The 26,559-nt window shown below is 50.5% G+C and overlaps 12 protein-coding genes across 12 annotated transcripts; 7 read left to right on the top strand and 5 right to left on the bottom strand.

Annotated features, from left to right (window-relative positions):
- Positions 1–1,859: 1,859 nt before the first annotated feature.
- Positions 1,860–4,336, top strand: N7458_008964 (uncharacterized protein; the record flags this gene model as incomplete). The annotated part of the gene is made up of 5 exons (XM_056912346.1): positions 1,860–1,936; positions 2,010–2,169; positions 2,241–2,320; positions 2,392–3,796; positions 3,848–4,336. 5 exons carry the CDS (start codon positions 1,860–1,862, stop codon positions 4,334–4,336), a joined length of 2,211 nt encoding a protein of 736 aa, XP_056761195.1.
- A 187-nt stretch (positions 4,337–4,523) lies between these two features.
- Positions 4,524–5,920, bottom strand: N7458_008963 (NAD(P)/FAD-dependent oxidoreductase; the record flags this gene model as incomplete). The annotated part of the gene is made up of 2 exons (XM_056912345.1): positions 4,524–4,761; positions 4,815–5,920. The coding sequence occupies 2 exons, from the start codon at positions 5,918–5,920 to the stop codon at positions 4,524–4,526; spliced, it is 1,344 nt and encodes a 447-aa protein (XP_056761194.1).
- Positions 5,921–6,633: 713 nt separating this feature from the next.
- Positions 6,634–8,582, bottom strand: N7458_008962 (uncharacterized protein; the record flags this gene model as incomplete). Its single annotated transcript, XM_056912344.1, has 4 exons — positions 6,634–7,074; positions 7,140–7,599; positions 7,657–8,336; positions 8,400–8,582. The coding sequence occupies 4 exons, from the start codon at positions 8,580–8,582 to the stop codon at positions 6,634–6,636; spliced, it is 1,764 nt and encodes a 587-aa protein (XP_056761193.1).
- Positions 8,583–8,974: 392 nt separating this feature from the next.
- Positions 8,975–10,573, top strand: N7458_008961 (amidohydrolase; the record flags this gene model as incomplete). The annotated part of the gene is made up of 2 exons (XM_056912343.1): positions 8,975–9,445; positions 9,515–10,573. The coding sequence occupies 2 exons, from the start codon at positions 8,975–8,977 to the stop codon at positions 10,571–10,573; spliced, it is 1,530 nt and encodes a 509-aa protein (XP_056761192.1).
- Positions 10,574–10,848: 275 nt separating this feature from the next.
- On the top strand, positions 10,849–13,212 carry N7458_008960 (uncharacterized protein; the record flags this gene model as incomplete). The annotated part of the gene is given in 5 exon segments (XM_056912342.1): positions 10,849–11,034; positions 11,045–11,326; positions 11,374–12,143; positions 12,197–12,995; positions 13,069–13,212. 5 exon segments carry the CDS (start codon positions 10,849–10,851, stop codon positions 13,210–13,212), a joined length of 2,181 nt encoding a protein of 726 aa, XP_056761191.1.
- Positions 13,213–13,924: 712 nt separating this feature from the next.
- N7458_008959 (uncharacterized protein) lies at positions 13,925–14,424 on the top strand (the record flags this gene model as incomplete). The annotated part of the gene is made up of 2 exons (XM_056912341.1): positions 13,925–14,163; positions 14,199–14,424. 2 exons carry the CDS (start codon positions 13,925–13,927, stop codon positions 14,422–14,424), a joined length of 465 nt encoding a protein of 154 aa, XP_056761190.1.
- Positions 14,425–14,954: 530 nt separating this feature from the next.
- N7458_008958 (Zn(II)2Cys6 transcription factor domain-containing protein) lies at positions 14,955–16,945 on the top strand (the record flags this gene model as incomplete). Its single annotated transcript, XM_056912340.1, has 5 exons — positions 14,955–15,009; positions 15,089–15,237; positions 15,289–15,780; positions 15,831–16,194; positions 16,269–16,945. The coding sequence occupies 5 exons, from the start codon at positions 14,955–14,957 to the stop codon at positions 16,943–16,945; spliced, it is 1,737 nt and encodes a 578-aa protein (XP_056761189.1).
- A 49-nt stretch (positions 16,946–16,994) lies between these two features.
- On the bottom strand, positions 16,995–18,731 carry N7458_008957 (uncharacterized protein; the record flags this gene model as incomplete). The annotated part of the gene is made up of 3 exons (XM_056912339.1): positions 16,995–17,725; positions 17,788–18,160; positions 18,279–18,731. The coding sequence occupies 3 exons, from the start codon at positions 18,729–18,731 to the stop codon at positions 16,995–16,997; spliced, it is 1,557 nt and encodes a 518-aa protein (XP_056761188.1).
- Positions 18,732–19,614: 883 nt separating this feature from the next.
- On the top strand, positions 19,615–20,103 carry N7458_008956 (uncharacterized protein; the record flags this gene model as incomplete). Its single annotated transcript, XM_056912338.1, has 4 exons — positions 19,615–19,695; positions 19,769–19,842; positions 19,899–19,943; positions 19,995–20,103. 4 exons carry the CDS (start codon positions 19,615–19,617, stop codon positions 20,101–20,103), a joined length of 309 nt encoding a protein of 102 aa, XP_056761187.1.
- Positions 20,104–20,307: 204 nt separating this feature from the next.
- Positions 20,308–21,600, bottom strand: N7458_008955 (NAD(P)-dependent alcohol dehydrogenase; the record flags this gene model as incomplete). Its single annotated transcript, XM_056912337.1, has 3 exons — positions 20,308–20,511; positions 20,570–21,198; positions 21,267–21,600. The coding sequence occupies 3 exons, from the start codon at positions 21,598–21,600 to the stop codon at positions 20,308–20,310; spliced, it is 1,167 nt and encodes a 388-aa protein (XP_056761186.1).
- A 325-nt stretch (positions 21,601–21,925) lies between these two features.
- On the top strand, positions 21,926–24,227 carry N7458_008954 (transketolase family protein; the record flags this gene model as incomplete). The annotated part of the gene is made up of 4 exons (XM_056912336.1): positions 21,926–22,074; positions 22,134–22,243; positions 22,300–23,297; positions 23,355–24,227. 4 exons carry the CDS (start codon positions 21,926–21,928, stop codon positions 24,225–24,227), a joined length of 2,130 nt encoding a protein of 709 aa, XP_056761185.1.
- A 688-nt stretch (positions 24,228–24,915) lies between these two features.
- N7458_008953 (RTA1 domain-containing protein) lies at positions 24,916–26,316 on the bottom strand (the record flags this gene model as incomplete). Its single annotated transcript, XM_056912335.1, has 4 exons — positions 24,916–25,371; positions 25,453–25,841; positions 25,905–26,040; positions 26,095–26,316. 4 exons carry the CDS (start codon positions 26,314–26,316, stop codon positions 24,916–24,918), a joined length of 1,203 nt encoding a protein of 400 aa, XP_056761184.1.
- Between the last annotated feature and the right edge of the window lie 243 nt (positions 26,317–26,559).

Raw genomic sequence — 26,559 nt, 5'->3', positions numbered from 1 at the left:
TATAGTTCGCGCCGGAGGATTTATTGTGTGAGGATGCTTCGACGGTCTTATTGAACACCTACCCAGGGTTTCAAAAAGCTACATATATAGTCCTCTATCAGTATATCTATTGTCTCTACTGTTGATATCATGATGGTGTACCCGGCGATCGTGGGTCGAACGGGGTATCAAGACAGTTTCCGATCACAGGATCGGGACGGAAGCTGAATTGGGACGGGCGCTAGCGGATTGGGTGAGGAAATCAGTGCTACGGGGGCTAGAATGCGCGCCCATGTCCCACGGTGAACGGTCCTCGCGACCGGCTCTCCTCAACGCCACACCGGTCTAGTCGGGTCGTAATACCGCACATTTTCTACCTTTGTAAGACGTGCATGATAAGCAACTTAACTCAAGGACTGGAGGAATCGTGTCGTTCAAGTGTCTCTCAAGTTTCGAGAACTGCGGGCGTAGCATTGGGTGGAAGCTCATAAAATCAGAATCTTTGTACAATACATCCACCCAGTGAGGTCCCGTTGTGCGCCTACTGTAGAAGGAAGTAAAAATTATCAACATGTGCACGGGCCGGAGTAGCCCAATTCAAAACGAAGCCTATACACCATAGCCCTACAAACATCTCTCAACCGAGTTGACTCATTTTTCCCTTGGAGAGACTATTGAAACAGCCTTACGCAGTCGAGGCAAAAGGGTCTCCAATTTGACTCGAAGTGGCGGGCGTCTCGTGACATCCCCCGCAACAACTTAAATGCATTCAGGTGTGCCCGGGCCGATCACATGAGCCCCCTCGATCAAAAGTCCTTTCTTCATTGGGGAGCCCGTAGCAGCTTCCATCCGTACTACCACTGCCTTTTGCCTCGTCAGCGTGGCGATTCTCCAGCTTTCCCGTTATGTTCCCTGTCACTAACACTAACATCCGCGACCGATCGGCGAGGGTGCTAGAGCGTATCGGCACTCCTTCCTCCAATCAGCGCCTGGTTGATCTACTACTTAGCATGCATGATCTAAATAATGGAGCTCGGATTATCGGAGTTAGTTTATAGATAATCCATACTATGAGCATGTATACAATACAATGCTCAATCAGTCCGATCATTCCATGCGCTGTGCAACGCCAAAGGTTTCTGATAGAACTAGTATACCTAATCACGATACGACATTGCAGTATTCGCCGCTTCTCACGGTGAATAACATTTTCACGCGGCCTCTTTGTTGCCCATGACGTGAGCTTCCGCTTCGGCCGGCTAGTACTACATTACTCGGACCATAGAACCGAGCTCCGCGGGGTATTGGAGGGTGGCTGCCGACACGTTGGTGCCTCGAAGTACCTATTTATGGACCTATTTGACCAGGATCGTGGGACATGGGGGAAGACATTCCTAGATTGGGAATTTCCGCTTGCTTGACAATGGAGATGATTCGTGGCAGCATTCCTGCTGACGACTCTTTTCTTCTTGGGCTTATCAAACGAAGTCAATGATTTGCTGACCCAACTATAATGTCGTGTCCCAAGTGCTCAATACATGTTCATTTTATGGTCATAAAAATCATCACAGTCTATTCTTATCTCTCTAAGTGCCCTCCCTGTTCACGCCCGACAATTGTGATGTTACCCCGCACGCGGTAAGTTCTGTTTGGTGGAGTCCAAGAGACCCGATAACCGTGGAATTCGGTGCCTATCGGCCTTCTGGACCCCATGAAGTTTGGTCTGGAGGCGGAGTATTCCGCTTGAAGCCGCCTGGTTCGTCGGAGTCTGTCCGATTTCGCTGCTTGCTTTTTTTCTGCCGACCAACTCCAACTTGCGTCATTTCGTTGGTCGCGACTCAAAGAGCATTTGCAGGCTGATCGGATGTGTGAACAATGAAATGAGCACTTCGAATGACAATTATACAATCCACAAGGTTTCTCTCAAACGTACGCGCCAAGCATGTGGTCCATGTCGGTAAGTGCAGTTCGGAGAATGGAGCGCGTAAATGTTGCGAGGACGAAGCCAGAAGCTAACATCAACCTTACAGTCGCAAGAAGGCTCGGTGCCCGGGTGAGAAGCCCACATGCTCACTATGCAGCAGGTTAGGACAACGGTGCACATACGGATCACAGGAAGCTCAGAGCAATGCCCGAGGCCATCGGACAGACGTGAATGACGAGAACACCAACCTAGATGGATCAGCTGCAGTATGCTATGATTTGGCTCACACAATTGACAACGGACACGCATAGCTAAATATTGGGTGCCATCTATCTAGGAAGCAGATTCTGAAGTCTCCTCGTCACGGCGAGTTCAACGTATAGAACACAAACTAGACGAAATCTCCTTGTTGCTTCGGTATGAATCGGAACTTGACATCTTGCCTTGAAGTATGGACCGGACAATTGACACATATCGACTTCCACCAGAGAACGTCTGCCCCCGGCCGATGCCCTAATCGAAGCATTACATGGGGATATACCTACAACTCTGGACCATATCCAACATCAGCCTGATGAAGCACCCAATCTAGGCGAGACATTAACAGTAGATGATGATTTAACGGCAAGGTATGGACAGAAATACCTGGAGCTTAGGCACGCGCAACTCACGTATTGCAGCTGTCCACTTTCACCATCGTTTATCCAAACAGAAGTCGAGGTCTATCTCAACAAGTTCCATGACCAGCCATATTGCGTTTTTGTCGAGCAATGGCTTCGAGAGAATTCCCGGTCCTTACCATCAGAAATTGCTTTCGCATTGGTCGGCCTCACTCGTCGCCTCACCGTTAATTCACCCGGCATGCCGAATCTCGACACACCGACGGGAAAATATTGCACAGAAAAAGCGTGGGAAATACTATCAGCGCAATACCAGCAGGGAAAGACCGGTCTTTCATTTCTGCAGGCAACTTTTCTTGTCGCCCAGCTAGATTTTGCCGATGGGAATGCACACCGTGGTTGTGCTTCGGTCGCTGTTGGTCTTCGAACCATCCAATCATTTGGATTCAATCAGGGAAAGACACGATCCTCCTTCACCAAGACCGAAGCGGAGGCTAGGCGGCGAATAACATGGGCCTTTTTCATGCTTGATCGCACCTACAATGCTTCGCGAAACTATTCCCTCTGCCTCTCTGATAATCACTTCACACTTTTTTTCCCTTCGGCCTCGGACGATGTTCCAGCGCTGGGGACGCTGCATGAAAAGTCAATGAAACAGGGTCAAAAGGTCGACCAAGGCATCATAGCTTGTCTCCTCCGGCTCTACTCACTTTGGGGTAAAGCAACGGAATGGGTCTTCGAGCCCCTTCCCACAAGCACCCTGCCTCCTTGGAGGACTGGCTCAGCTCTGGCGATTCTGGAATCAGAGTGGATGATATTCGAGACTCAATTCGCAGACGTTCATCGCTATATGAATGTTGATTTCAAACGGCGAGCGCGTCAGGATCCACAGTCCCGGCCGTACTTGTCGACCTGGCTATGTGTTCAATTCCTTTTTCATTCGATACAGTGTCTTCTTCACCATCCTTTTGTGACCATGATCAAGCTACGTCATTTAAGTGAGAATCTGTCTGCGACATTCTTGCAAAAGTCATTTGAGACGTCTTTGCTTCATTCGCGCTGGATTGCAAGATTCATCAAGGAAATGGCTGAGGTTGATCTGCACCTGTGTGACCCGTTCTTTGGATATCTAGCTGCGATTGCTGCTACTATTCAACTTGAACATACCGGAAACAAGAACCCACAGATCGCACTTCTAGTCAACAATGAGTACCGAGTCCTTGTGAACTTCATCACTGAACTTTCCTCTCATTGGGAAAACATGGGCGTACTAGTAAGTTCTTCCGGGGAGGAAAATGAGAGACATCCTAACTCTAGTATCTAGGTGCGTCGGATAAATGAATTAGCTACCCGCCATAGCAACTATGGGTCTCTTTTCTACAATCAAGAAGGGTTCTCAGGAGAACTGTCTAGCATGCCTACACCAGCGAACCTGCCCAGAATGTCGACTGAAGACGAGGCCTTGATGTGGGATATTCTAGATTTCGCTTCTTCATCCAGTCCCCTTGAAGCGACTGAGGCTACCTTGCCAGCACCGACAAGGAAGAAACGAAAAACCATGAAACAGCCGATTGGAAGGTCATCCCGACAAATGAAATTCGATGAAAATGGGGATACAGACCATACGACCACTCCAGGTGAACATACTCATATGGATTCGGTGATCGACGGATTGGGCTGTCCGATGGTGAATGATGAATCGATCTCTGATTGGCAATTCCCTGATCGAGCTGGATGTAATGCTCCTGGCTCATTGGTGCCTGACATACCTGATTGGATGATATTCGGCGACTTTATGTCTGAGCATCTCTAATATGCGCTGGCTTGATGGGAATACGTGTCCTGTAGCAATGGTTGGACTGCAGATGCTACAGTGTCTATAACTATGATGCCAAACAGGAAATGTTATGATTATCTTGGCCAACCCCAGCGATAGCCTTTTATTCTATTGAAAGTCTTCAATCGTAAGTCGTACGCATGTTAAACTGCGAATCATCTCGTCAGATCTTGCTCTGTCTGGCCGATGCCGCCAAGGCCGAGTCGAAAGTGTTTCGTTCGTTGGAAGTCAACTCCCGACGCTCTGGACCGCCACGACTGCCATCACCACCGAAGACTTCGCCTTGGAAGCGATTACGGAATTGCGTGGGGAACTTCCACTTGTTGAGGAGATTCTGCGGAAGGTTTCGCTCGAAGCTACCCACAATGTACTTGCCGATCACTGGGAGAAATTTGAATGCGCTAGATACCGAGTCAGCATGATTGGACTCACTACTCTGCGATTCTCAACTTACTGTCCGCTTCCGCCCGTCGCAATGAAAAGGTTCTTATGTTCGGGATGGTAATCGAGGATGAAATCGCCGGTGGGTGTATCGTTGTACCAGCAGAGGCCGGTCCGCTCGAAGCCGCGGGGGGCAAGGTGAGGAAAGAGGTCCATGAGCCCAGCCTCCATCCTCTTCAATCCCTCCGACGGGACGAAGTTGGCTCGTGCAGCAACGGAGTTTGCTGGCGGCGATGAGACATTGACTTTCTCATTCTTCCGGGTGTACCCAAACCCATGAACCGCGACTTTCAAATAGGCGGTACCCTCATGAGGTGGGAAGCAGAAGAACCCAGTTGAGAAGTTGAAATAAATAGGCATTTTCTTAAGCTGGACAGCCTCCTCGGGAGTCAGTCGAAGATAGCCCACAATCTGACCGGCTGCCAGCATCGAGTTCCAGGCTGGTACCAAACCGGAAGTCCACGCACCCGTGGCCACGATGAATTTATCTCCTTTTACGGTGTTGCCATCGGCCGTGCGAACTTGCTCGATGCTTCCATCAGCACTCTTCTCAAATTCGGTGACATGCCCGTTGGGACCGGTCAAGAATGACACTCCAGCATGAATGCAGCGCGCAGCAAGACGAGCGATAGCCTTGCCAGCATCGGCCCATCCGGCATTGGTGTTGTAGAATCCATCAAAACCAGGCGTGGCCAAGCGTCCCGTTAGTTCGGGGAATCTTTCCTTGGTGGCCTCGACACTCGTCACGGCATGCCATGGCTGTCCCATCTCAGTCAGAACCTGCTTGGTCTTTGCGCTATATTCTTGCGCTCGCGATTGCACTGGTTGATCGGCAGTGCCTTCCTGGCATACCCAGAGACAGGGCGTCTGGTAGAAAGCATCGTTGAATTCTGGAGTCTTCCACAAGTCGTACGCCTCTTTGGCGATTTCTGCATAGATCGCATCACCATAGTCGAATCGAATAATCCGAGAGATGTCATTGCTGGAACCGTCTGGGACTGGTGGCATGGAGCGATCGAGGACCGTGACGGAAGTATAGCCCTCCTCCTTGAACTGCAGGGCTGCCCCGAGTCCGAAGACTCCGGCACCGATAATGACAATTCGTTGGTTCTTGTCCATTGTGAATTTATTGAATAACTATAGTAGGAATACCATCACAGTATTCCTGCTTTCAGCCTTAAGTATCGTTGAAACAGGCTATCTTCATTTCAATAATAATTTGTGACGGGCCGTCTTCCGGCGGCTGGTGATGAAAAGGTTGCAAACCCACGGTCCGTTTCACGGTCCGTCTCTGGCTGGGACCAATGTTGTACAGCAAACGGGCTACAGTACAACGTGGTCACACTGACGTTGAGCGCGGTCAGAAGATATTTTTTTTTGGCAAAAGATGCTGCTTACAAAATATTATTCATTATAGATTGATTACTAACATTTCAATACGTTTTTTTAACACGTTCCATATACCCTACAGCAAACAGCATCTGAGCCCCAGCCTGTCAAAAATAAAACCTCTTTAGCCGATGTGACTGACCCCTCGAATTCCAGCTATGCAAGGAGCTGGGGGAGATGAAGATAGTCGCCTTGATTCTGCTCTGCCATGTCCTCCATTTGACCAGGGCCCTTTGAGGGGAGAAAAAGTTCAATAGATCATGAAAATGGCACTGGTCACCCAATACGGATGATATCGCGACTTATCGAGTGATCAACAGATGACGATGAGAGTGCAGTGGTTGAAAGGTGTCCATATTGAAGCGAGCTGTCCAATATATTAAAATTACTTTATTTCTCAGGTAGTAGTGGTCGCGATTCACAGATTCTTGAGCACAAACTCGTTATGTAGGAAGCGCCGGGCGACCATCTCTCCCATCTAGCATCTCCACCTTCTTCCCAACATTATGAGGAAGCACGAAATTCAAAACCACGCCAACAACCGCTGAAATAATAAAAGGTGTTTCAACCATAAGGTTGATACCTTGCTCAAAGCCCTGCAGTCTTACATTTGACCCCTGGTAAGCCAGAATCTTAGCAAACCAGCTTGGAGACACAATGTCCATGAATCCGATGCCCAAGGCGGCGGTCAGGATGAAGCGATTGCGACGAGTGAACTCAACCAGACTCAGGACCTTCACACCAGCCACGACAATGGTGCTATACAAGAAGACTTGCATGCCTCCCAGGACAGATGGAGGCATGGAACCGAAAACTGCCCCGAATTTTCCGAAGATACCCATGAGGATTAGAAAGGCTGCGGCACACCAGCCAGCTCTTCGGCTCTAGATAAGGCTTGAGTTAGCTGATAATCTTGATATGAATTTTCTGGAGGCAGTGAAGAACTTACCGCACATCCAGTCAGAGATATAACACCGTTATTTCCTGCCTGGCTAACCATGGGCAATCCGGTACCCAAGGCGCTGACCAGGCTGCCCACGCCGTCGCATAGAATACCACCCTGGATCCGGCTATTGAACTCGATTCCATCAATGTCCACTCCCGAAATCTCAGCCGTGGCAAGAATATCGGGCATGCAGCTGACTGCCTCGCAGATAAACATGATTAAAAGAGGCAAAGCCAAGGCGCCGTCCACTGACAACTTAAACGTCTCAACCCAGAGGAAAGTTGCGACGGGTGCGGCATCGATATTCTCTCGCGACCAGTAGCCAGTGGCACCGGAGATCGCGCAACCCATGGCCAAGCCAAGGACGACCGAAGCGGAGCGCATGAGTGGCGATCCAAATATCTCGACGAAAATGATTGTGATGAAAACACTGAAGCCAAGGCCTATCAGTTTTGGATCGCCCCTGTGTATATTTGTCAGTATGTACATCTATAAGCCTCGTATTAATTCATGGCCGTACCAAGGCAAAGGCTTAGGAGCCGCGGTATTCGGGCAAAGAGCATAATACCCGCTGCCGCCATCACAGTTTGAACTACCACCCCAGTTTTCCATACCACTGGAGATCAAGTACACACCAACAAGGAGTAGAAGAGTGCCAGTGACAACCTTAGGGAAGATGCGGTTGAGCGTCTTTGGCGGAACAAAAGACAGCAATATTTGAATCCAAACGGTACAAAGTATAGTTCCTAGCATTGCACCCCATGCGTCAGGGCATGGCAACTTGGATCCATCCGGGGATGTTGGACATGTGCCATTTGCATAGCGCATATCACTGTAACTAAATGCAATGGCCAAAACGTCAAAAGTGGGAGCCACCACTGACAAGAGACCAGTTCCAATGTAGAACGGAGTTTTTGCGAAATGCACCCGCGTCACTTGAAGAGCAGTCGCAATACCCGTCGTGATAAAGGCCGCAGAAACAAGGTACTGGCTCTTTTCTGCGTTAAGGTAGAAAGCACCGCTTGCAATGGCAAGAGGAGGCGACACCACTGATCCAACCATAGTCAAGGCATGCTGCAGGCCGAGAATGATGGTCAAAAGGATTGGGACTTCATCGTTCAATCCATAGAACGGTGCTTGATAATCCTTGTACTTCTTGTTTAGTGGCCAGATGTTCGGAGTGACAAGATATGCATAGTCCTTGTTTGATGAGAGTTAGTTTTGAGGGATTTGAATCAACAAGCGATGTCTCGTCTGACATACATAGTTGCCAATCCATCCATCCCGAGTAGTAAAGTAACGGCGAAGGTATTGCCATCGGGTCTCGGCGACAGGCGCAATCTCGACAATGCGTGAGTCTCTATCCCCCGTCTCGAATGTATCAAAAGAAGAAGTGACCGGCAGGTCGGACTGCACTTTCTCCGGTAACCTCCGTGTCGCATCCATGATCTTCAGCAAGAGTCAAGGAAACCTGGTTTCTTTTGCTGCAGACTTGCGGGCATTGTGCAGAGAATCTTCCTTCGACTGGACGTCGATAGAGTCCGATATATACCATATCGTCAGGCATTGTGAGATAATCAATGATGATAGTCATATCTCTTGTACCATATCTTTTACCCCGGGCCGTATCGCGTAGGATCACGCTAAGTTATCGGGGCCCGTGGGGAATGATATGCAAGCGAGATGGCTTGGCCTCGGCCGAGGGGTCTGGAGAAATCCCAAGATGCGCCTGTTATCCACGATGTGGAAAAACTTCAAAAACGTAGTCAGTTCTCGGAATTAATTTACCTACTTTCACTGTGAAAAATTAAGACGGTGTGTCGATTGTTAGACCCAACATGTCTACGGCAGCAGGTGTTGGCAGCTGTAAACTATTCGATGGCGCAACCATAATCACCGTCAATGAACGGCGCGAGGTGATTCGCGAGGGCTACATCAGAATCGATAGCGATCGGATTACAGCGGTCGGAAAGAGTCCATATCCAGGAGAGCTGCCCGCAGGTGCAGAGAGAATCGATTGCGACGGGAAGATCATCATCCCGGGCTTGATCAACACGCATGCCCATCTAGTTCAATCTCTTCTCCGAGGGCTGGCAGAGGACCTGCCGCTGCATAACTGGCTGTGTGACGCGATCTGGCCGCTTGAAGCTTCCTTTCAGAGAGACGATGGCGTTCGAGCTGCACGCCTAACCATGGCCGAGATGCTGAAGACTGGAACAACATGTTTCCTTGACCCAATGTTGACATACCGTGCTGGATTCGATGCGATCTGCGAGGTGGCTGGCGAAATGGGAATTAGAGGGTGTTTGGTGAGTCGTTAACCTTCAATGGAGTCCATAGGAGAATGGTACGCTGATTGTGGGACTCTTCTTTGATAGGGGAAACTGGTCAAATTCACGGAAACGAATCGACAGTTGTCAATCACCGACCCGAGAGACCGAGATCTGCTGGCAATGTCCATCCCGGAACTTCTCAAAGCACACCAGACACACCATGATAGCCACGAGGGTCGACTTCAGGTATGGGCTGCGGCGGGTACACCGCGTGGAACAGCCATCTCCCATTATCTGGAGCTGGGAGAGATTTGTGCCAGACACGGGATATCAGCGACAATGCATTGTGCCGAAGCCCCTCGAGATCGAGAGATATACCGAGACACGTATCAGTGCAGCGCGATGGAGTTCATTCGAGACGCAAAGCTTTGCGGACAAAAGACCGCGTCAGGCCAAGGCTCTGATCAGCTTTCCCACCGACTGGTGTTAGCACACATGGTCAATCTGGATGAGGACGTCGATATCCCGTTACTGGCCAGTACTCGGACTTCGGTCGCGCACAACCCGAGTTCCAATCTCAAACTGGCATCTGGCGTGGCCCCAGTTCCGTCCATGCTTTCAGCACCGTCACCCGTGAATGTATCTCTCGGCACTGACGGCGCACCTTGCTCCAACCATTACGACATGTTCCAAGAGATGCGCCTGGCCGCGATCCTTCACAAAGGCATTCACCATGATGCGAGACTCATCCCTGCTGAGGTCGCTTTAGAGATGGCGACCATCAACGGTGCGAAGGCCTTAGGCCTTGAGCATGAGATAGGGAGTCTGGAAGAAGGAAAAAAGGCCGACTTTGTGGTGGTAGATCCGTATGGAGCTGGTGGGCTTGGGGCCGTGCCGTGGAGCAGCCGATCCTCGAGCAGTGCGGTTAGCCCCGTCACCACGGTTGTTCATGGCTGTACCGGTCGCGATGTGGATATGACGGTGGTGAATGGGGTGATCCTGGTTAGAGAGGGCAGGTTGGTACGCGGAGGCCGGTCGGAAGAGTTGAACATTATTCGCATGGCGCAGGAGGCTGTTGAAGGTCTCCTCCAGCGATGCAACCAAGAACGTGAACAGGGACAAGAGATTGGCGGAAAGCTCATGGCACCGTGGAATTATATCTAGCCTCAGTATCGAATAATCACTCCAGATGTGCCACATGAAACAGAGAAGTAAATCCTCGTTCGGCGATTTCTCCTTTTGTCCAAGTTTGTATGTTGAAAAGGTGATGGGCCATGCTCCACCAGAACAATACTAAGAACAATCTCAAGCCCCGTCCGTTGTTCACTCGGAGATCGCTTCTTGGTAAATTCCTCAACTTTTGACGTTCATTCTCAAAATTCAGTTCTCCTTATACCCTCTGTCACAATCTCTATCTCTCTCAATCTCTTTCCTACGCTATGGATCGAGTGGTGATCGTCGGCGCTGGTCAGTACAACTTCAAGTCGACAGGAAGCACACAGCTAACTTTCCTCCAGGGCTCTACGGCCTCATTGCAGCAAAGACCTATTTGCAAGTCACAGGAGCCTATGATGCCGCGAGCAAAACCGACAATGCGACCGAAACCACCGATCCTCTACCTACTTGTTTCTCCAGTACCAGAAAGAAAGTGGAGCATATCCCGGGGTGTTCACTCCTAGTGATCGACGCGGGTTCAGACATCGGAGGGACATGGGGGAGGAGCGTCTCTACCCAAATCTGCTCAGTCAGAATTCATACGGGATGTACGAGTTCAGCGACCTGCCTCTGTCACATGTTGTCCCTGAGGAAATGAGTGGTGTTGGGCAACAGTTTATTGCGGGCTGGAAGATCAACCGTTATCTGCACTTCTGGGCCGAGAAGTGGGACTTGAAAAAGCATATTAGATTGAACTGGAAGGTAAGTACAAGTGATATGAATCATGTTTCGTGTCTTACCGTGACTAGGTCGAGAGTATCCGCCGCCTCGACAGCAAAGAATGGGAGCTCAATGTCCATGTTGGTTCGACTACCACGCGGGAGATCAGGATGGTCTGCGACAAATTAATCTTAGCAACGGGGCTCACTTCAGTGCCCAATTTTCCAAAGATAGGCTCGCCCCTAAGCACAAAGACTTCCACGTCTGTCATTCACGCCAAAGACGTTGGTGACTGGGCTCGCGTGAACCTTGGATATCAGCCTCTTCCATCATCTGTGACATCCGCTCGACCAAGTTCTCTAAACGAGGAACAGGGCCACCTACTAAAATCAGTAGTCATATACGGAGGTGCTAAATCCTCCTTTGACCTGGTACATTTCTTCGCGACACTCCATCGAAAGGATCCCGCGCTGCACCTTCAAGTAGCACCCAAAGACCCAGTGACCGTGCATTGGATCATCCGAAAAGACGGGGCAGGACCCGCGTGGATGACACCGCCAACATCCTCGCTTCTAAATGGCGAGACTGTTTCAAGTGATAAAGCGGCTAGTAGCAGACTGCTTCATTATCTGGACCCACGCTACTACGAAACTCCTAAGCGTCTCTCGCAACAACATTCTGCAGAAGGCCCATCCTGGGGTTTGCGTATGGAAGGATCATGGCTAGTTCGGCTTCTCCATGGGAATCCCCTCGGCCGATGGTGGATTCGCTGGTTTTGGTGTTCGGTAGATAAAGCCCTGGAGGAATATGCTCAGTATCAGTCTGAGACCAAAACTCAGTTACTTCGACCGAGTAACAGGTTTGTGGCCATTCTCTTATTTGTTTGTGTGACACTTTTCTCATTCTGTACAGCGTCATCTCGTGTGCGTCCAGTATCGGTATCACTAATCAGCCCGACCTATGGGAGACAATCAGGTCGCCGCATGTGAAGGTATACCGCTCTTCGATCGAGCAAATATCGTCTTGGAGTCCCCAGGATAAAGACCAGTCTATCGAGAGTGTGAAAGTATTGCTCGATGACAATGTCTGCCTTGACAATGTTGATCTTGTTATTCATGCAACCGGATACAAGCCCATTGTTCCGATCAACTTTGACCCACCAAGCTATCGCCTCGCTTTGGGGTTGTCCGGTCTGGTCGGCACAAGCTCTGAAAAAGATTGCACGCTTGGCCCAAGCGAGCCATTCAACGGTGTGAATATCCCACTGAACGAGACAACAAAAAATCATATCGAGCACTGGAAGTCTCTCGATCTCCAATCAGAGAAATTGCTGAGAACGACACTCGCAGTGACCGGGTGTACACCAGCAGAACGGGGTACGTCATCATGGATTGGAGAATCTCAGCTTCTCCCATACCGTCTCTTCCGTCGCATGGTAGCCCCAGAGCTAGTCGCAAACGGAGATCGCTCCTTTGCCACCATTGGCGTTGTGCTCACATCCACCATCGCAGTAGTCGCGGAGGTTCAAGCACTCTGGGTCGCGGCATTCTTAACCGGCGGGTTTGATGAATCCTCCCCTGGCTCCAAATCAGAGAGCTCCACAGCCATATCTCTTCATTGTATCCCTCAAATCGCTATGGAGAGGGCCATATCTGAAGATGTAGTACTCGGGTCACTAACTGGCTCCGGCCTTGAAGTCGATGCTATCCATGTAAGGATATTCCTCAACGCAATTCCCCCAGCACCAGTTCATATTTCTTAGAAGATAACTGATACGTCTCTAGTACAATGATATCCTCATGCGTGATCTCGGGTTGAACCCACACCGTCTCGGGGGCGGGTTCTTAAGGGAGCTCACGGGTGTGTATGAACCATCTGCATATGCAGGGATCGTAGATGAGTGGAAGAAGAAACGCAGCGTCGTGTAACTCGGGTATGTACTCCATGTAAAGATCAAATCTACCCAGATGATTTGAAGGGCGTGGAAATGTGAGTCTCGTGACAGTACCAGATGGTGGGATAGAAAATAAAATTCGAATGAGCTTTAGCTTTGCATTTTTGAGATCATGTTATTTGGCAGGTTTGACTGTATGGGTCTATTAAATTCTTAGAGACATTTCTGAAACTGAGGCAGCTCTTAACGCGTCACACGCAGAGAAAAGAAGGCAAGAGAAACGGAAATCTTTGAGTTCAAATCTGTCTTGATAGAACAAAGAAGTAATGAAGTTAAATGTGGAAATCGAGGCTAAATAGACTCTCGAAGCAAACAGCAGACACTAGCCCTGGAAATCTCCAGCAAGATCCGGACCTGGGCAAACTTTTAAAGGGTTTGCACCCTACTCTTCTCTTTTGTCTTCGCTACTCTCGTCCTTTAAATTCTCTTCCTCCTTTTTCTTCCTTCACATCTCCTACTTACCCCATCATCGCCTCGATTTCGATTTTTTTGCCAAAGCTGATCCGGAGCTTTCAAAGTCATCATCCAGGGTACGTGACTGGTCTTGTCTCAATTCAACCAGACTAACCCCAGAAACATAGAGCAATACATAGCCAGGTATCCGGAGATACCGAACCTTGACCTCAACTACGGGGGATCCCTCAGTGTTACTACCTCAGTCCTGTCTCTCTCAGAATATGCCCATCATGACGTCTAGACAGGAGCCGTCCAAGGAGGCTACCGGAAGGTGCTGGAGCGAAGAGGTCGACCGCATGATTGGAGACTCTGAACAGAGACTCGAGTCTGCGGTGATGCAGGCCACAGGCAACATTCGACAATTCCATGCATCCCGTGCCAATTTGATCTGGGACTCGTGTGTCGTCGTGGACGACATCGCAGGCGTTCCCCAATGCGCAGATTGTCATTGGGAGGGTACTGCCAATATGTGCATGTTCCCTCCCCGTTTGATAACTCCGCAAGATTCTGCTTTGTCGCTCCTCTCCTCGCCAACGAAGTTGAGAGCGATGAGGTTTGCTTTGAGAGAATTAAGACGACACTGCTTGATTTGAAGAAACGCCGGGCGGAGATGAACCCACCACTTGACCGCCCAGATGAGTACATCGACACGCTGCTTGCCGTCTTCGACATATCTTTAAGCGTCGGAATACTCAAGCGCCCGGCGCTGATGCCAAAGCAGACATCGTGAGAACGACCATAGGAAGTGCAGAGAGTCAGTGAATTCAAGCGAGGAAATAGCGTGGCCTGCATCCGTCGTTTCACTCTTATGGGATTGAAGAAGTGGGAGATAGTGGGAAATGCAGGCTGTGATCAAGGTTGGAGTCATATTCATTGTATGTCCAGAACTTGTGTACTACATAGTATATCGTCTGGCAAGAAAGTAGGTGTAACCATAGCTGTGGATGGATGTGCCCGTGTGATATAATGACATGCTCAGGGCGCGATGGCGGCGGCTAATAGGGGTAGTTAGTACCTCAATAAGCTTAAGATATGTTGGAATCTTCCAAATATGTAGAGATCGCAAGCAAGTCAAAGAAGAGCATAAGTACTCCGCCAATAGCCTCAACTCAGTCGGATGTCAAGACCCTCGGTACGATTGGTGGCTGCCAGCCCACATGTGACCCTTCACGTGACCGGTGCGTAGGCCTTCCTCTTTCGTGGCGCTCGCCCTTTCCCGTTTCTCGCTTTCCCCAGTTTCCCCACGTCTCGCGGCTGGCCATGACGGACGCAGGCAAACAGAGCGCCCGAAGGCTCACCCGATGCCGAACAGGGTGTATGCGATGTCGCATACGAAGGCGAAAATGCATGTCTATTCTCTGAAGTTTATTGTTAGGATCTAACGTGGTTTATAGGCGATGAGGGCAAACCGCGGTGTCGCAATTGTATCGATCGGAACTTTGAGTGCCAGTATGGCTCGCAGTTGACCTTTCTGACGAAGAATGCACAGACTGTGCAGCCGTCGGAAGTGGGCAGTCTACCGGCCAGCTATGAAGTTATTCGAGTCAGTTTGAACTTGATCACAGTGAAAAACTATATCGCTGATGGGTAGTAGTTTGTCAATGAGGATCCTGAGAATGCTAAGGATGAGATTGAAGAAGGAGAGGATGAAATATCACCGCCGCCCGAAGAACCTCAGCGGCCACGCCAGGACCCTACCGGTTCTGATGTGGGTAGACAGACAGAATCGGAATCTCTCTCAGAGCTACCAATCTGGTCGGCCGATGAGCCCTCAACTGAGCCACCATCCCAACCCGCAATGGCGTTGTTCAGTGATAAGGATGAGTCTGCGGTCGCAGGGCTATTGGCACTGGGAACAAGCACAACCGAGCCAATCGGGCCTCCTCTGAGTCTATCGGAGTTTACGATCTCCCCTCCAACAAGGGAACGGTCGCTGGCCCAAGTTATGACGCCGGTCAACTTCCCCGATTACTCGGTGACTTTCTCCCCAGGTCCACTTACACAGCCTGTGGCTGTCAGTTCTGAATTGTCACCCACGGAGACGCTCGAATTGTTTCGCCATTATCGCTACGAGGTAGCCCCATGGGTACGTCTACACAGATTTCAAAGGAGAGGGTTGAAGACTAACATGCGCAGCTCGATATGTGTGACCTGGGGCAAATATTCGGAATCCAAGGCTTGCAGTTGGCAATGGTCTCACCTCCGGTCCGAGATCACGTTCTGGCGCTCTCTCAGGCATCTAAAGATCTATTACGTCCATTCTCTTCACACTCGCGAATAAACAAGAGTATCGTCGGTAATTTCCCTCCAGACGGGCAATTGGACATCACAACGATCGCATTTCTGCACGTCTTGAACAAGGCCAAACACTGTATTACGGATATGCCCTCGGCATGGTCTTTGCAAAGGGAGAGCCACAAGGACTTTCTCGAGCCAATCAGTGCCAATACAGTTGGCAGAGATCTCAACTCAGCGATATACTGGCTGTACTTGAGACTCGGTATGTTATTTCGGTTAAACCCTACATTTTCCAGTTTCTCGGGCGACAGATACTGATAACCTAGCAACGGAAAGATCTCGGAGCAGCTCTGGCCGCAGATACTAGTCTCCAAGCTCCAATCCCTCCATCGCCACCTTACTTTGCAGACGGAGATATTGAACCCGATCCCTTTGGGCTGGTCTTTTCATATGCCCATCGGCCTCTCTGGCTTTGTGCGCGCGCTATAGAATTCATGCATAACGAAGATCCCTCTCCACACCTGCCCCCGCTTCACGCGTGGATGCAAATAATCGAAGAGCTAGAGCAGTGGTACCGGGAACGACCCCAGGGGTTCCAGCCAATGCTAGAGATTGAGACGGACGACCAGGCTGCTGACCCGAGTCAGAGCTTTCCAGTTGTCCTTTTTGCCAACGGGGCTGGTGTCTTTTCCAACCAATTGTATCACACGGCCATGTTGCTCTTGCTACATAGCCGTCCACGAACAGTACACATTGCAGACATTCGGTCTGCGACGATGTCTCCGCTCTGGCATGCCCAGAGGATCTGCAGCATCGCTCTAAATAATGAGCGACGCGAGTGTTGGGATCCGTGTCTGCTGGCGTCGTTCCTGACAGCCGCACGTCGCATGACCCATGAGTCGCAGCAGCAGGAGATCTTACGAGGCTTTGAGCACATCCGAAAGATCACTGGATGGAACGCTGGAGAACTTCTCAGGGATCTCCAAGTGGAATGGGGATGGCCGGAGGCATAGAGACTTGCGTATCTATAAGAAAGGACGAAAGTTAAAGACCGCGAACCTTTCATCCAGCTGCCGGTGAGTGCTGTGTACCGGATTTCCGACTACGGCGAGTCAATTGGTATCCCCATGCGAGTTCCAGATCACGAATTCGCCAGCAGGCACCCCACCCTGTCTCTGCCTCGATCTTTCGAATGATGTCAATGATAATCGCATGTTCGGAAACATGACTGAAAAGCCGACCAGCAATCCAGAGAGGTTGGATCGCATTGTTCAAGCATCCCTGATGAGGGTTTGTAAGAGATATGCCACAAATTCTCCGGGCATGCCATAGCGCTGATACAATCGGGCCTGACCGTAACTTGATACTCTTTGGCATGATGTTTAGCAGGAGGATACATGCAGTATGATAGAGCTGGTTTGAAGATATGGCAGCCCAGTGCAGAAACAGAATGTGTGGAAACGGTTTGGTCTGGGTCGTCTGGACAGGCAGCAGCTCTGGTGGTCGATTCTCGACCCACTGCTGCAAATCGTCCCAGAGCCGAAGCCAGCGCCTCTGAAAGACATCACCAGTGCAGTCATTCTGTGCGCCTAGCTCGAGAAATTGTGTACGATCAGCAACCAGTTCGCAGGTCTTTGCGCACAGGTAGACGGCGTAATTTGCATGCATGTCCGGGGATTGATTCGCCTGGAACAGCTGGGCTGCATCTTCCTCGCGGCAGTCAGGGGCAAGCCACTTGCTGGGACGAAGAAGGGTGCTCTGGGTCCCATCTGAAATAAGTGCACCGCATAAATCTACTTGCCTAGTTAGCAATGCATCCAAGCAGTACGCTTTCCACACGTTTTTCGAGTCTTACCCATGCGGACGTAGCACCAGAAGACAGCTTGCAGCAGCCCACTGCTGAAGCCGTGGATTCCAAAAGCGTCGAAGAGAGCCGTGCATCCTTCTAGGTGGCGCCGCCAGTCCTGCGCTCGTGCCGACATCATTTCAAGACAGCAAAGCAAAACGCAGGCTGCAATTACTTTAGGATCGCGCATTTGCAACAGCGGACTGAGCAAGCGAATGGCTTCCTGGTAGAGCTCGATACTGTCAAATGAGTCTTGTGTACCCTCCTTTCTCTCCATCTGGCGAGCGGATATAGCGAGGATTGCATTGAGTAGTGCAGGAAAAGTTCGAGCGAGAGCCGGAAGTTGGACGCGAAACGTGCACTGAGAGTCAAACATGTCGAGCTAGAAGATCACAATGTATGAGCTAAAAGGGCCTTTCCAATTCAGCTTGAAACCCACAGCTTCTCTTCCTCTCCCAGCCGTAGTCATCGATGGCACACCATCTGATAGAACCACTCACCCATGGAGCTACTTGTCCCACGTAATTCTTCAGATACTCCACCCGCCTCCGACTTGAAACTGCCGATCGCATTGGCATGGGATCCCTCGCTGGCCGCTCTACACTCTCCCCATCGTCCTGCCTATCCCCATCTGGACTCGCCGCCCTCGTCGGTGCCGCAGACTGCGCGATTGTAAACAGCATGCACCGCAGCTCCTCCTGCGACGCAAGGAACCCCGGATCATGCGAGAACCCGTCATGGCCCCAGCTAGCGGCACCCAGTGGAGAAGGGAACGCAGGGCCATCGGTCGAGTCCGAGGGTGTGTATGCAGGTGCATGTCGCTGCGGGTGAGTCCAGTCGCTATTGATCGCGGGCGCAAAGGCAGGCGGCGAGGAGAGCCCTGGTCGGTTATCGAGCTCGGTCGGGTATGGGATGTCACCCGTGAGGCGCCGGCGTTTGGGATGCGGGTACATGGTGCATGGTCTGTGTGTTGGCAGACTGAGGAAGAAGCCAGGGATAGGTCAGGGTCAGAGCCACGCAGGAGAGAAGTTCAGGGAAGAATGGAATGGAGCGAAGAAGGAACGGGAAATGGGCAATGGGAAATGTACAGTTTGGGGAAGAGCCCGACAGAAATTGTGGGGAAGACTCCGATTGGACTACAGTACTCTTTCTGTCCTACTGCACTGTCTATGTATGACTGGCATTTGTACCTGCGCCAACATCCTTAATCGAGCTCTTTTGACCGACATTTACGTAAACTAGATAATATAGAACATCGTATGAGGATCAAATGAAATCAATAATTCACTGCAATTCTTCTATATAGAAATACGAACAATCACTAGCCCCGGGTGCGTGGTGACACGTCCTGTATATTGTTCAATCGCGTCGTGTTTATTGCCTTTTTATGCTCGAAATGGATTGACTTATCCAAGGCGAGGAAAAGGCTAAGTTCTGATCAAAATTGACAGGAGATTTACCCCAAGCGATCAATGATGTTGTAAGTTGCTACTCGGCCCCAAGCTCACTGCATCCTAGATCCGACGAGTGTGCAACCACGACTGTACACATGGAGCAACACAATTAGTTGTGCCAAACGTGTATAGATCCCGATTCACATTCCAATTCCTCTCAGGAACCAATCACGCCTACAAAGGGGGACCCTTGCCCTGTAATGCACTTGGCGGTCTCGCCCTGCGCACAAGCAAGGGATGCTACAAAAACAGACCGCTGCCCAAGTCAAAGAAACCGCGTCGGCTACCTACTCTTCGTCCAAGATCAAAACTACGAGCGTGCTGGTCTCGACCGCGTCACATTGGAATCCAGACCATCCCTTTACATTTGGAAGTGTGCATCATGTACGGCCTCAAGCAACTCACAGTCCTGAGCTTGATGCTCCTCTCCGTTACGGCCAAGGCAGCTGCAAAGAGGACTATGGTGGGTGTTTCCCCAATGCAGACCCTGAGTACGTTGATTTCGAAAGGTTCATGTGTGCTGACTCGAGGTTTAGGTTGGCATCGAGACTGAGAAGGGCAGCTACGGCAAGGATGTGGAATTAGATGACTGTGTCGAGCTCGACGAGGAGTAAGTCACCACGGTCACAAAGAACATGGAAAGATATTGGACTAACGGGCTTCCAGTAAGGTGTTTACAATTTCCATTAAAAAACACTGTCGGGTATTCACGTAAGTTGACTTAGTCGCCTGCGAGTTCCAAGTCGATACTCATTCATTTAGTGGCCTCCTATGCACCGGTCGAAACACCCTCCTCAGCCCTGGCGACCACTCTAACGAAGAACCTGTCCCTATCACATCTATCTACTGTCATGCAAAGGCTCCTTTCTAGACACATATCTCTGGGCTCAGTTTGAGGATTCATACCCTCTGGTGCGGTGGCGGTTGACAAATACCAAAATAGAATAATGAACAACATACCTAATACACTGTTCTCAAACTCTGTGGTGTATGATTCGCGTAGACTTCTATTGTTATTTGATTGATTGCAACCATATTGAGTACCTTCGTAGTAAGCACTAGGTACTTTCATAATCTATAACGTAGCCTCCTGCTCATCCACCACCAGGACCTTGATGCTGCCATTCCGAGGATCAGCGCAAAGGTGCAAGGCATCCTCCGCTTTCTCCAGTGGGAATACATGTGAGACCAGCTTCTTCAAATCCAAGATGCCACCACTCAAACACTGGATAGCCGGAGGCCAAGTGTCGCGGTAGCGGTTGATGAAACGCAGATCAATCTAGCACGATTAGTTCGAGTTCTATGAGGTGACCGCTGTATACTCAAGGGCAACTTACCTCTGCGAGGGAAATATGCATGAAGGGCAGGTTGTTCATAATTGCTTTGCCGACTCCAATGACCATCACGGTACCGCCCCGTCGAGCCGTATACGCAGCAGTGCAAACACTGCTCTCAACACCGGTGCACTCGAGGACCACCTCCGGTGCCACATACTCAGTTGGGCCAAAAAAGGCACGAATAGCCTGTGCATTTCCCTCGGCGTCCTTGTTCCGGTCAACCTGGTAGGTGATGCACGTGGGAACCAACTCCTTGGCAAACGCCAACCGCGAAGGCTCCAAATCAGTGATCACGATGGGATGAGCGCCCGAAGCACGAGCAGCAGCCAGAGCGATCAAACCGATGGGACCAGCACCGCAGACTACGACGCCACGGCCGAGACTGAGCCCTGCCGTCTTGATGCCGTGCATAACCACTGAGAGAGGCTCAAGGAGAGCTCCCTCTGCGAATGTGACATTGTCAGGAAGCTTGTGTAGCCATTTTGCCGGGTGCACTTTGTATCGCTGGATCGTGCCATGGTAAGGGTATACTCCAGCAAATTGGACGTCTTCGCAAAGGTTGTATCTTCCCTCGTCACAGAGGAAACAATGCTCACAGGGAACACCTGGCTCAACGGCCACTCGGTCACCTAGTTCGGGTATATATTAGCATTGAATACATTAAACCTAGAATGGCGACAAAAGGACCTCTTCTTACCAGGCTTAAGATGGCTCACACCCTCACCACACTGCAAAACAATTCCCGAGGCCTCATGGCCGATAATGCAGTCGCCTTCAAACACCAGCGATCCAATGCGGCCAGTCTTCCAGAAATGTATATCCGACCCGCAGATACCGGTCGCCTTGATGTGCACCAGTACCTCTCCATGCCCGGGCGCATAGACAGGAGCCTCAACAGACTTGAGCTTATGATCAGCCGTCACTTGTAATGACGGGTTAGGATGTGAAACCTTGATCACTCTGCGATCGGACTTCGTCGCAACTGCGATAGGCGCCTGGGGCAGCTGATCCACAAGTACTGACCGGGCCATTTTCGATCGGAAATTCTCCAGAGTAACAAGGGTATCGTGATCCTTGGAGAGTGTGGAGAGGCGTGGGAATTTTCACCGGACAAGGACATTTCTTAAGTAACATCAGCACCGTCGGCAAAGTAGCCTTGTTGATGGAGGGCGACTTAGTGGTGGTGGTTCAACTTGCCAGTTCTGCGGGGGGCGGTTAGCATTACCCCATTCGTCAACTGCCTGAACGGGTTGTTTTTGTCGACGCTGACCGGGGCCTATTTCAAGGTCGAAGCGCCCCGAAGAGAAGAGCTTGAAAAGACAAGACACCTTTGTTGGTTGATTATACTGTGTCATCATGACCGTCGCAACGAACGGCGTCCACAAGTCTAAGCCTTCGGCTCTGCCTTTGGTGCAGAAGCTGTCCAAGGACCATGATCTGGTTCTCAAGACCTTCCGTCTGCTCATTGCGGACTTGTGCCAGCAATTTAGCGGTGGTCACCCTGGGTATGATAAGGATCTACCTTTTGTTGTGTTTATTGAAGCAAATATTGATTATCTGGCAGTGGTGCCATTGGCATGGCCGCAATTGGTGTGTCTCTGTGGAAGTATGTGATGCGCTACGCTCCACACACCCCAGACTTCTTCAACCGCGATCGCTTCGTTCTTTCGAACGGTATGTCGAGCAATCAAAAAGTGGTGAAATCAAATTATTAACTCGAAAATTTACAGGACACACCTGCCTGTTCCAATACAGCTTCCTGCACCTCACCGGCTACAAGGCCATGACTTTCGACCAGCTCAAGTCTTACCATTCCGACCGGGTGGATGCGCTGTGTCCTGGCCACCCCGAGATCGAGCACGAAGGAATCGAAGTCACAACGGGACCTCTAGGCCAAGGTATTGCCAATGCAGTCGGTCTTGCCATGGCCACCAAGAACCTGGCGGCCACTTACAACCGCCCCGGCTACGACGTGGTCGACAACCATACCTGGTGCATGATCGGCGATGCTTGTCTGCAGGAGGGTGTCGGTCTCGAGGCCATTTCCTTGGCTGGCCACCTGCGTTTAAACAACCTCACTGTCATTTATGATAACAACCAGATCACCTGCGATGGATCTGTGGACCTGACCAACACCGAGGACGTCAATGCGAAAATGCGCGCGTCCGGCTGGGACGTGATCGATGTCGAGGATGGCTGTTTCGATATCGAGGGTATTGTGCGTGCTCTGGAGCGGGGTCGCGCCGCTCAGGACAAGCCCACTTTCATCAATGTTCGCACTGTCATCGGTCTGGACAGCCATGTGGCGGGCACTGCTGTTGCCCACGGTGCTGCTTTTGGCACCAAGAGTGTGGCGGATATGAAGACTCTCTATGGCTTCAACCCCGAGGAGCACTTTGTAATTGGCGAGACTGTTCGTCAATTTTTCCAGAACCTGCCTGCTCGTGGTGAGCAGTGGGTGCAAGAATGGAACCAGCTAGTAGCTGATTACACTGCTCAATATCCTGAGCTTGGTGCTGAATTCCAGGCCCGTGTTAAGGGTGAACTTCCCGCAAACTGGGAACAGTACATCCCCAAGAGCTTCCCAGAGAAGCCTACCGCGACGCGTGCTTCTTCTGGCCTTGTTTTCAACCCTATCGCTAAGGAGTGCAAGAACTTTATGGTCGGAACTGCTGATCTATCCCCATCCGTCAACATGATCTGGCCTGGCAAGGTCGACTTCCAGCATGTAAGTTTCAAACCCGGCGCTCCTTGAGAATTATCCTCGGTCTAACATCCTCGACAGCCCGACTTGATGACCACGTGCGGCATAAACGGAAACTACTCCGGCCGCTACATTCATTACGGTGTTCGTGAACATGCCATGTGTGCAATCTCGAACGGCATGGCCGCATACGCTCGCAACACCATCATTCCTATCACATCCTCATTCTTCATGTTCTATCTATATGCCGCTCCAGCAGTGCGCATGGGTGCTCTGCAGCATCTTCAAGTCATCCATGCCGCTACTCACGATTCCATCGGTATGGGAGAAGACGGCCCGACTCACCAGCCGATTGAACTGGCCGCGTTGTATCGCGCAATGCCGAACCTGTTGTACATCCGTCCTGGTGACAGCGAGGAGACTGCTGGCGCCTGGATTGCGGCCATTGGTGCTAAGAAGACCTCCTCGATCATCTCTACTTCCCGTCAGACTCTGCCTCAGCTCTCCCAGACCCGCCGTGATGGTGTCGCTCACGGTGCCTACGTCCTGTCGGAGGACGAGTCTGCGACAGTTACTCTGCTCGGAGTTGGTGCCGAACTGTCCTTCGCCTTGGAGGTTGCCGACAAGTTGAAGGCTGAGAGGGGTATTACCGCCCGTGTGGTCAGCTTCCCCTGCCAGCGTCTCTTCGAGCAGCAGTCTCTCGAGTACAAGCGAGACACCCTCCGTCGTCACCGCGGCATTCCTGCCGTGGTCATTGAGCCATATGCCCCCAACGGCTGGGAGCGTTATGCCGATGCTGGTATCTGCATCAAGCGCTTTGGCCACAGTCTCCCCGGCAAGGCCGCTTACAAGTTCTTCGGGTATGATATTGATACGTTGACGAGCAAGGTGGCAGGCTACCTTGACCAACTGAAGGGTGATGAGTTGCTGCGCAATGAGTTTGTTGAGCTGTAAATGTGTTATGATTCTTGTCTATAGTTTTGGGAGTCGGCGATTGCATATCTTCATATAGAATGGGTGGGGAAATCCATGGAACTAGTTGAATGAATTGGAATATTCACAAAATGCCATTTCTATTACCGAGACAGAGAATGAGAGGACCGGAGCCGTTAACAGTAAGTGTTTAGATGACATTGTAGATAGAGTTCCGACCTGAAGGTGTACTGTATGCGCTGGCAAAGCGATCTTTTGCTGCCTCAGTCTCTGGGCATGGGCTGGAATACTGAAAGGCGCCGTGTGACCAACGCTGCAGGATAATATTATCCTCAGAACAACCGGAAGACCAATGGGAGCAATGCGGGGGGAAGCTGGTGGGGGTGGAGACGCCTCCATTCTCCACTTTCAGCCAGAGGAGGCCTAATACGGTAACTGGAAGCGCTGCTGCATCGGCTCTTCTCCGAGGATTGACGGGCATTGGTTGGTGGTGGGAGGCATTTTGACCAAGTTGGGGTGGTCATTACAATGCTGAGAATTCTAGATTAATTGAACTGTGCGATATGGTGATCAGGATAATTCATTGATTGAAGCCATGATCTATAAGAACAAACAACATTTGATACTATAACCCACTGGAACAAGTCGACACAAGCGCCCAATGTTGAAATCCAAGTGGGATCCAAACTAACCTGTAAAAATCTCTAAATCAGATCTGATAACCATGATATCTCGTATCCTCATATCTTCCATCCCTTTCATGATAACGCGGCCATTGTTGTTCGCTATTGCTCAACCGCTCCTCCTCATTGGCATGAGCCCGAAGAGGAGATCCTTCAACAATAACTTCCAAGTCGCGCGAACCTTCCTTCTTCTGCCGTCTCTTTTCTTCTTTAGCCGTCTTTTTCTGAGATTTCTTTTCTTCCTTTGCCATTTTCTTTTGCTGTTTCTTCTCCTTCTTCGCCTCCTTTTCGGCTCGTCGCACTTGTTGGAAGCCCGAGTCGGGCCCCTGCAGGATGCGACCGGGATGAATGACGTTCAGAGCCACGAGGGCGAGAAGCATCGGGACGGCATCGAACACATACTCATACCACTCATGGGTAAGGATTGAATTTGTGGGAGATGTGCCTTGGGCATACTGGCTGATTCGGAAGATGATTCGAATCTATACAATCAGTTGGTCAGTAACAGGTCGATCAATTCTGACTCTGACTCGGGTTTCGCGTTTCGCGTTTCATCGACTCACAGTAATCATCGCCAAAGCGAAGTAAAGGACATGAAAGAGCCACCGCCACGAGAATGGCCCTTGTGAGAGCTTTCCATTGTAGACGTCCTCGGACGCCTCCATCTTGATCAACTTCCGATGAAGATGAATGGCAAGTCCTGTGAAACACAGAATAAAAGCCTCCTGTAGGCCTATCCCACCCATGTAAATGTGCAAGCCTGTCATCACGAGGTTTCCATTATCTTGATTGCTGGCCAGGATAGCACCAGAGACCTGGACGATAAAGGCGAAGACATCGAGGCAGACGAAGAGGACACCGAACCGACGCGCAGAGATGCCGACGAGCTTCTGTTCTAGAAGGAAGAAATGGATCATGCGACCCAGTGTCATATACAAAAAGGCATTGATCCCTAATCAGATCGATGTCAGTAAGGCTCAAGGTACCCATGGGTTTCCGGTGTATGATGACTTACAGATTGGCGCGAGAAGAAAGAAGAGCACGTAGTAGGTGTCCCAATTTTCATTATTCTGCTGCCGCGTTTGAAGCGTTCGGAAAATGAAGGCGAGCAACTCCCAAGCTCCGCCCATAATTACTACCCATGAGTAAGCCTATTGAATTTGTTAGTCATCTCATTGTGGTACAAAACCAAACGTCGTGCTGACCTTCTTAAACATCACAGCCTGAATGCCGTGCAACAGGGTTGTCATTCCATAAAACACGCAAAAGAGTACCGCCGCGGCGAATGATGGGACATAGTAGAGAATGACATCGCATGCCTCTGGTGGGAGATATCCATTCTTGCCCGGGCTGATATTGAGGCAAGTCGCAGTAGCTGTTGAAGAGGTCGTCGTAGATGACATGGAGGTTGTTGTGCTGGGTGCCATGGTAACTGCTCGAATTTCGTTAAAGTGAATCAGAATAGGAAAAGAAGAGATGATTGATTATTCTGAATAATTCTCATACCAGGCGATATTTCACACAATTATATAGTCTTGAAATCTGATAAGACACGGCCTCGTATGTTCCAGGCATCATAGTTCATGATGCTTACCTAGCAGCTTGGAGGGGCTTAGCACCACCACTTTGAACCATTTTGGCCCCCAATTTAGACGAACCACCCAATTAGA

The sequence above is a fragment of the Penicillium daleae genome (genome assembly GCF_028827525.1).
Source record: "Penicillium daleae strain IBT 16125 chromosome Unknown utg000008l_segment0_segment0, whole genome shotgun sequence".
In the NCBI taxonomy this organism is placed as follows: domain Eukaryota; kingdom Fungi; phylum Ascomycota; class Eurotiomycetes; order Eurotiales; family Aspergillaceae; genus Penicillium; species Penicillium daleae.
The sequence above is the reverse complement of the archived record's forward strand: the minus strand, read 5'-3'. Positions and strand labels throughout refer to the sequence as shown.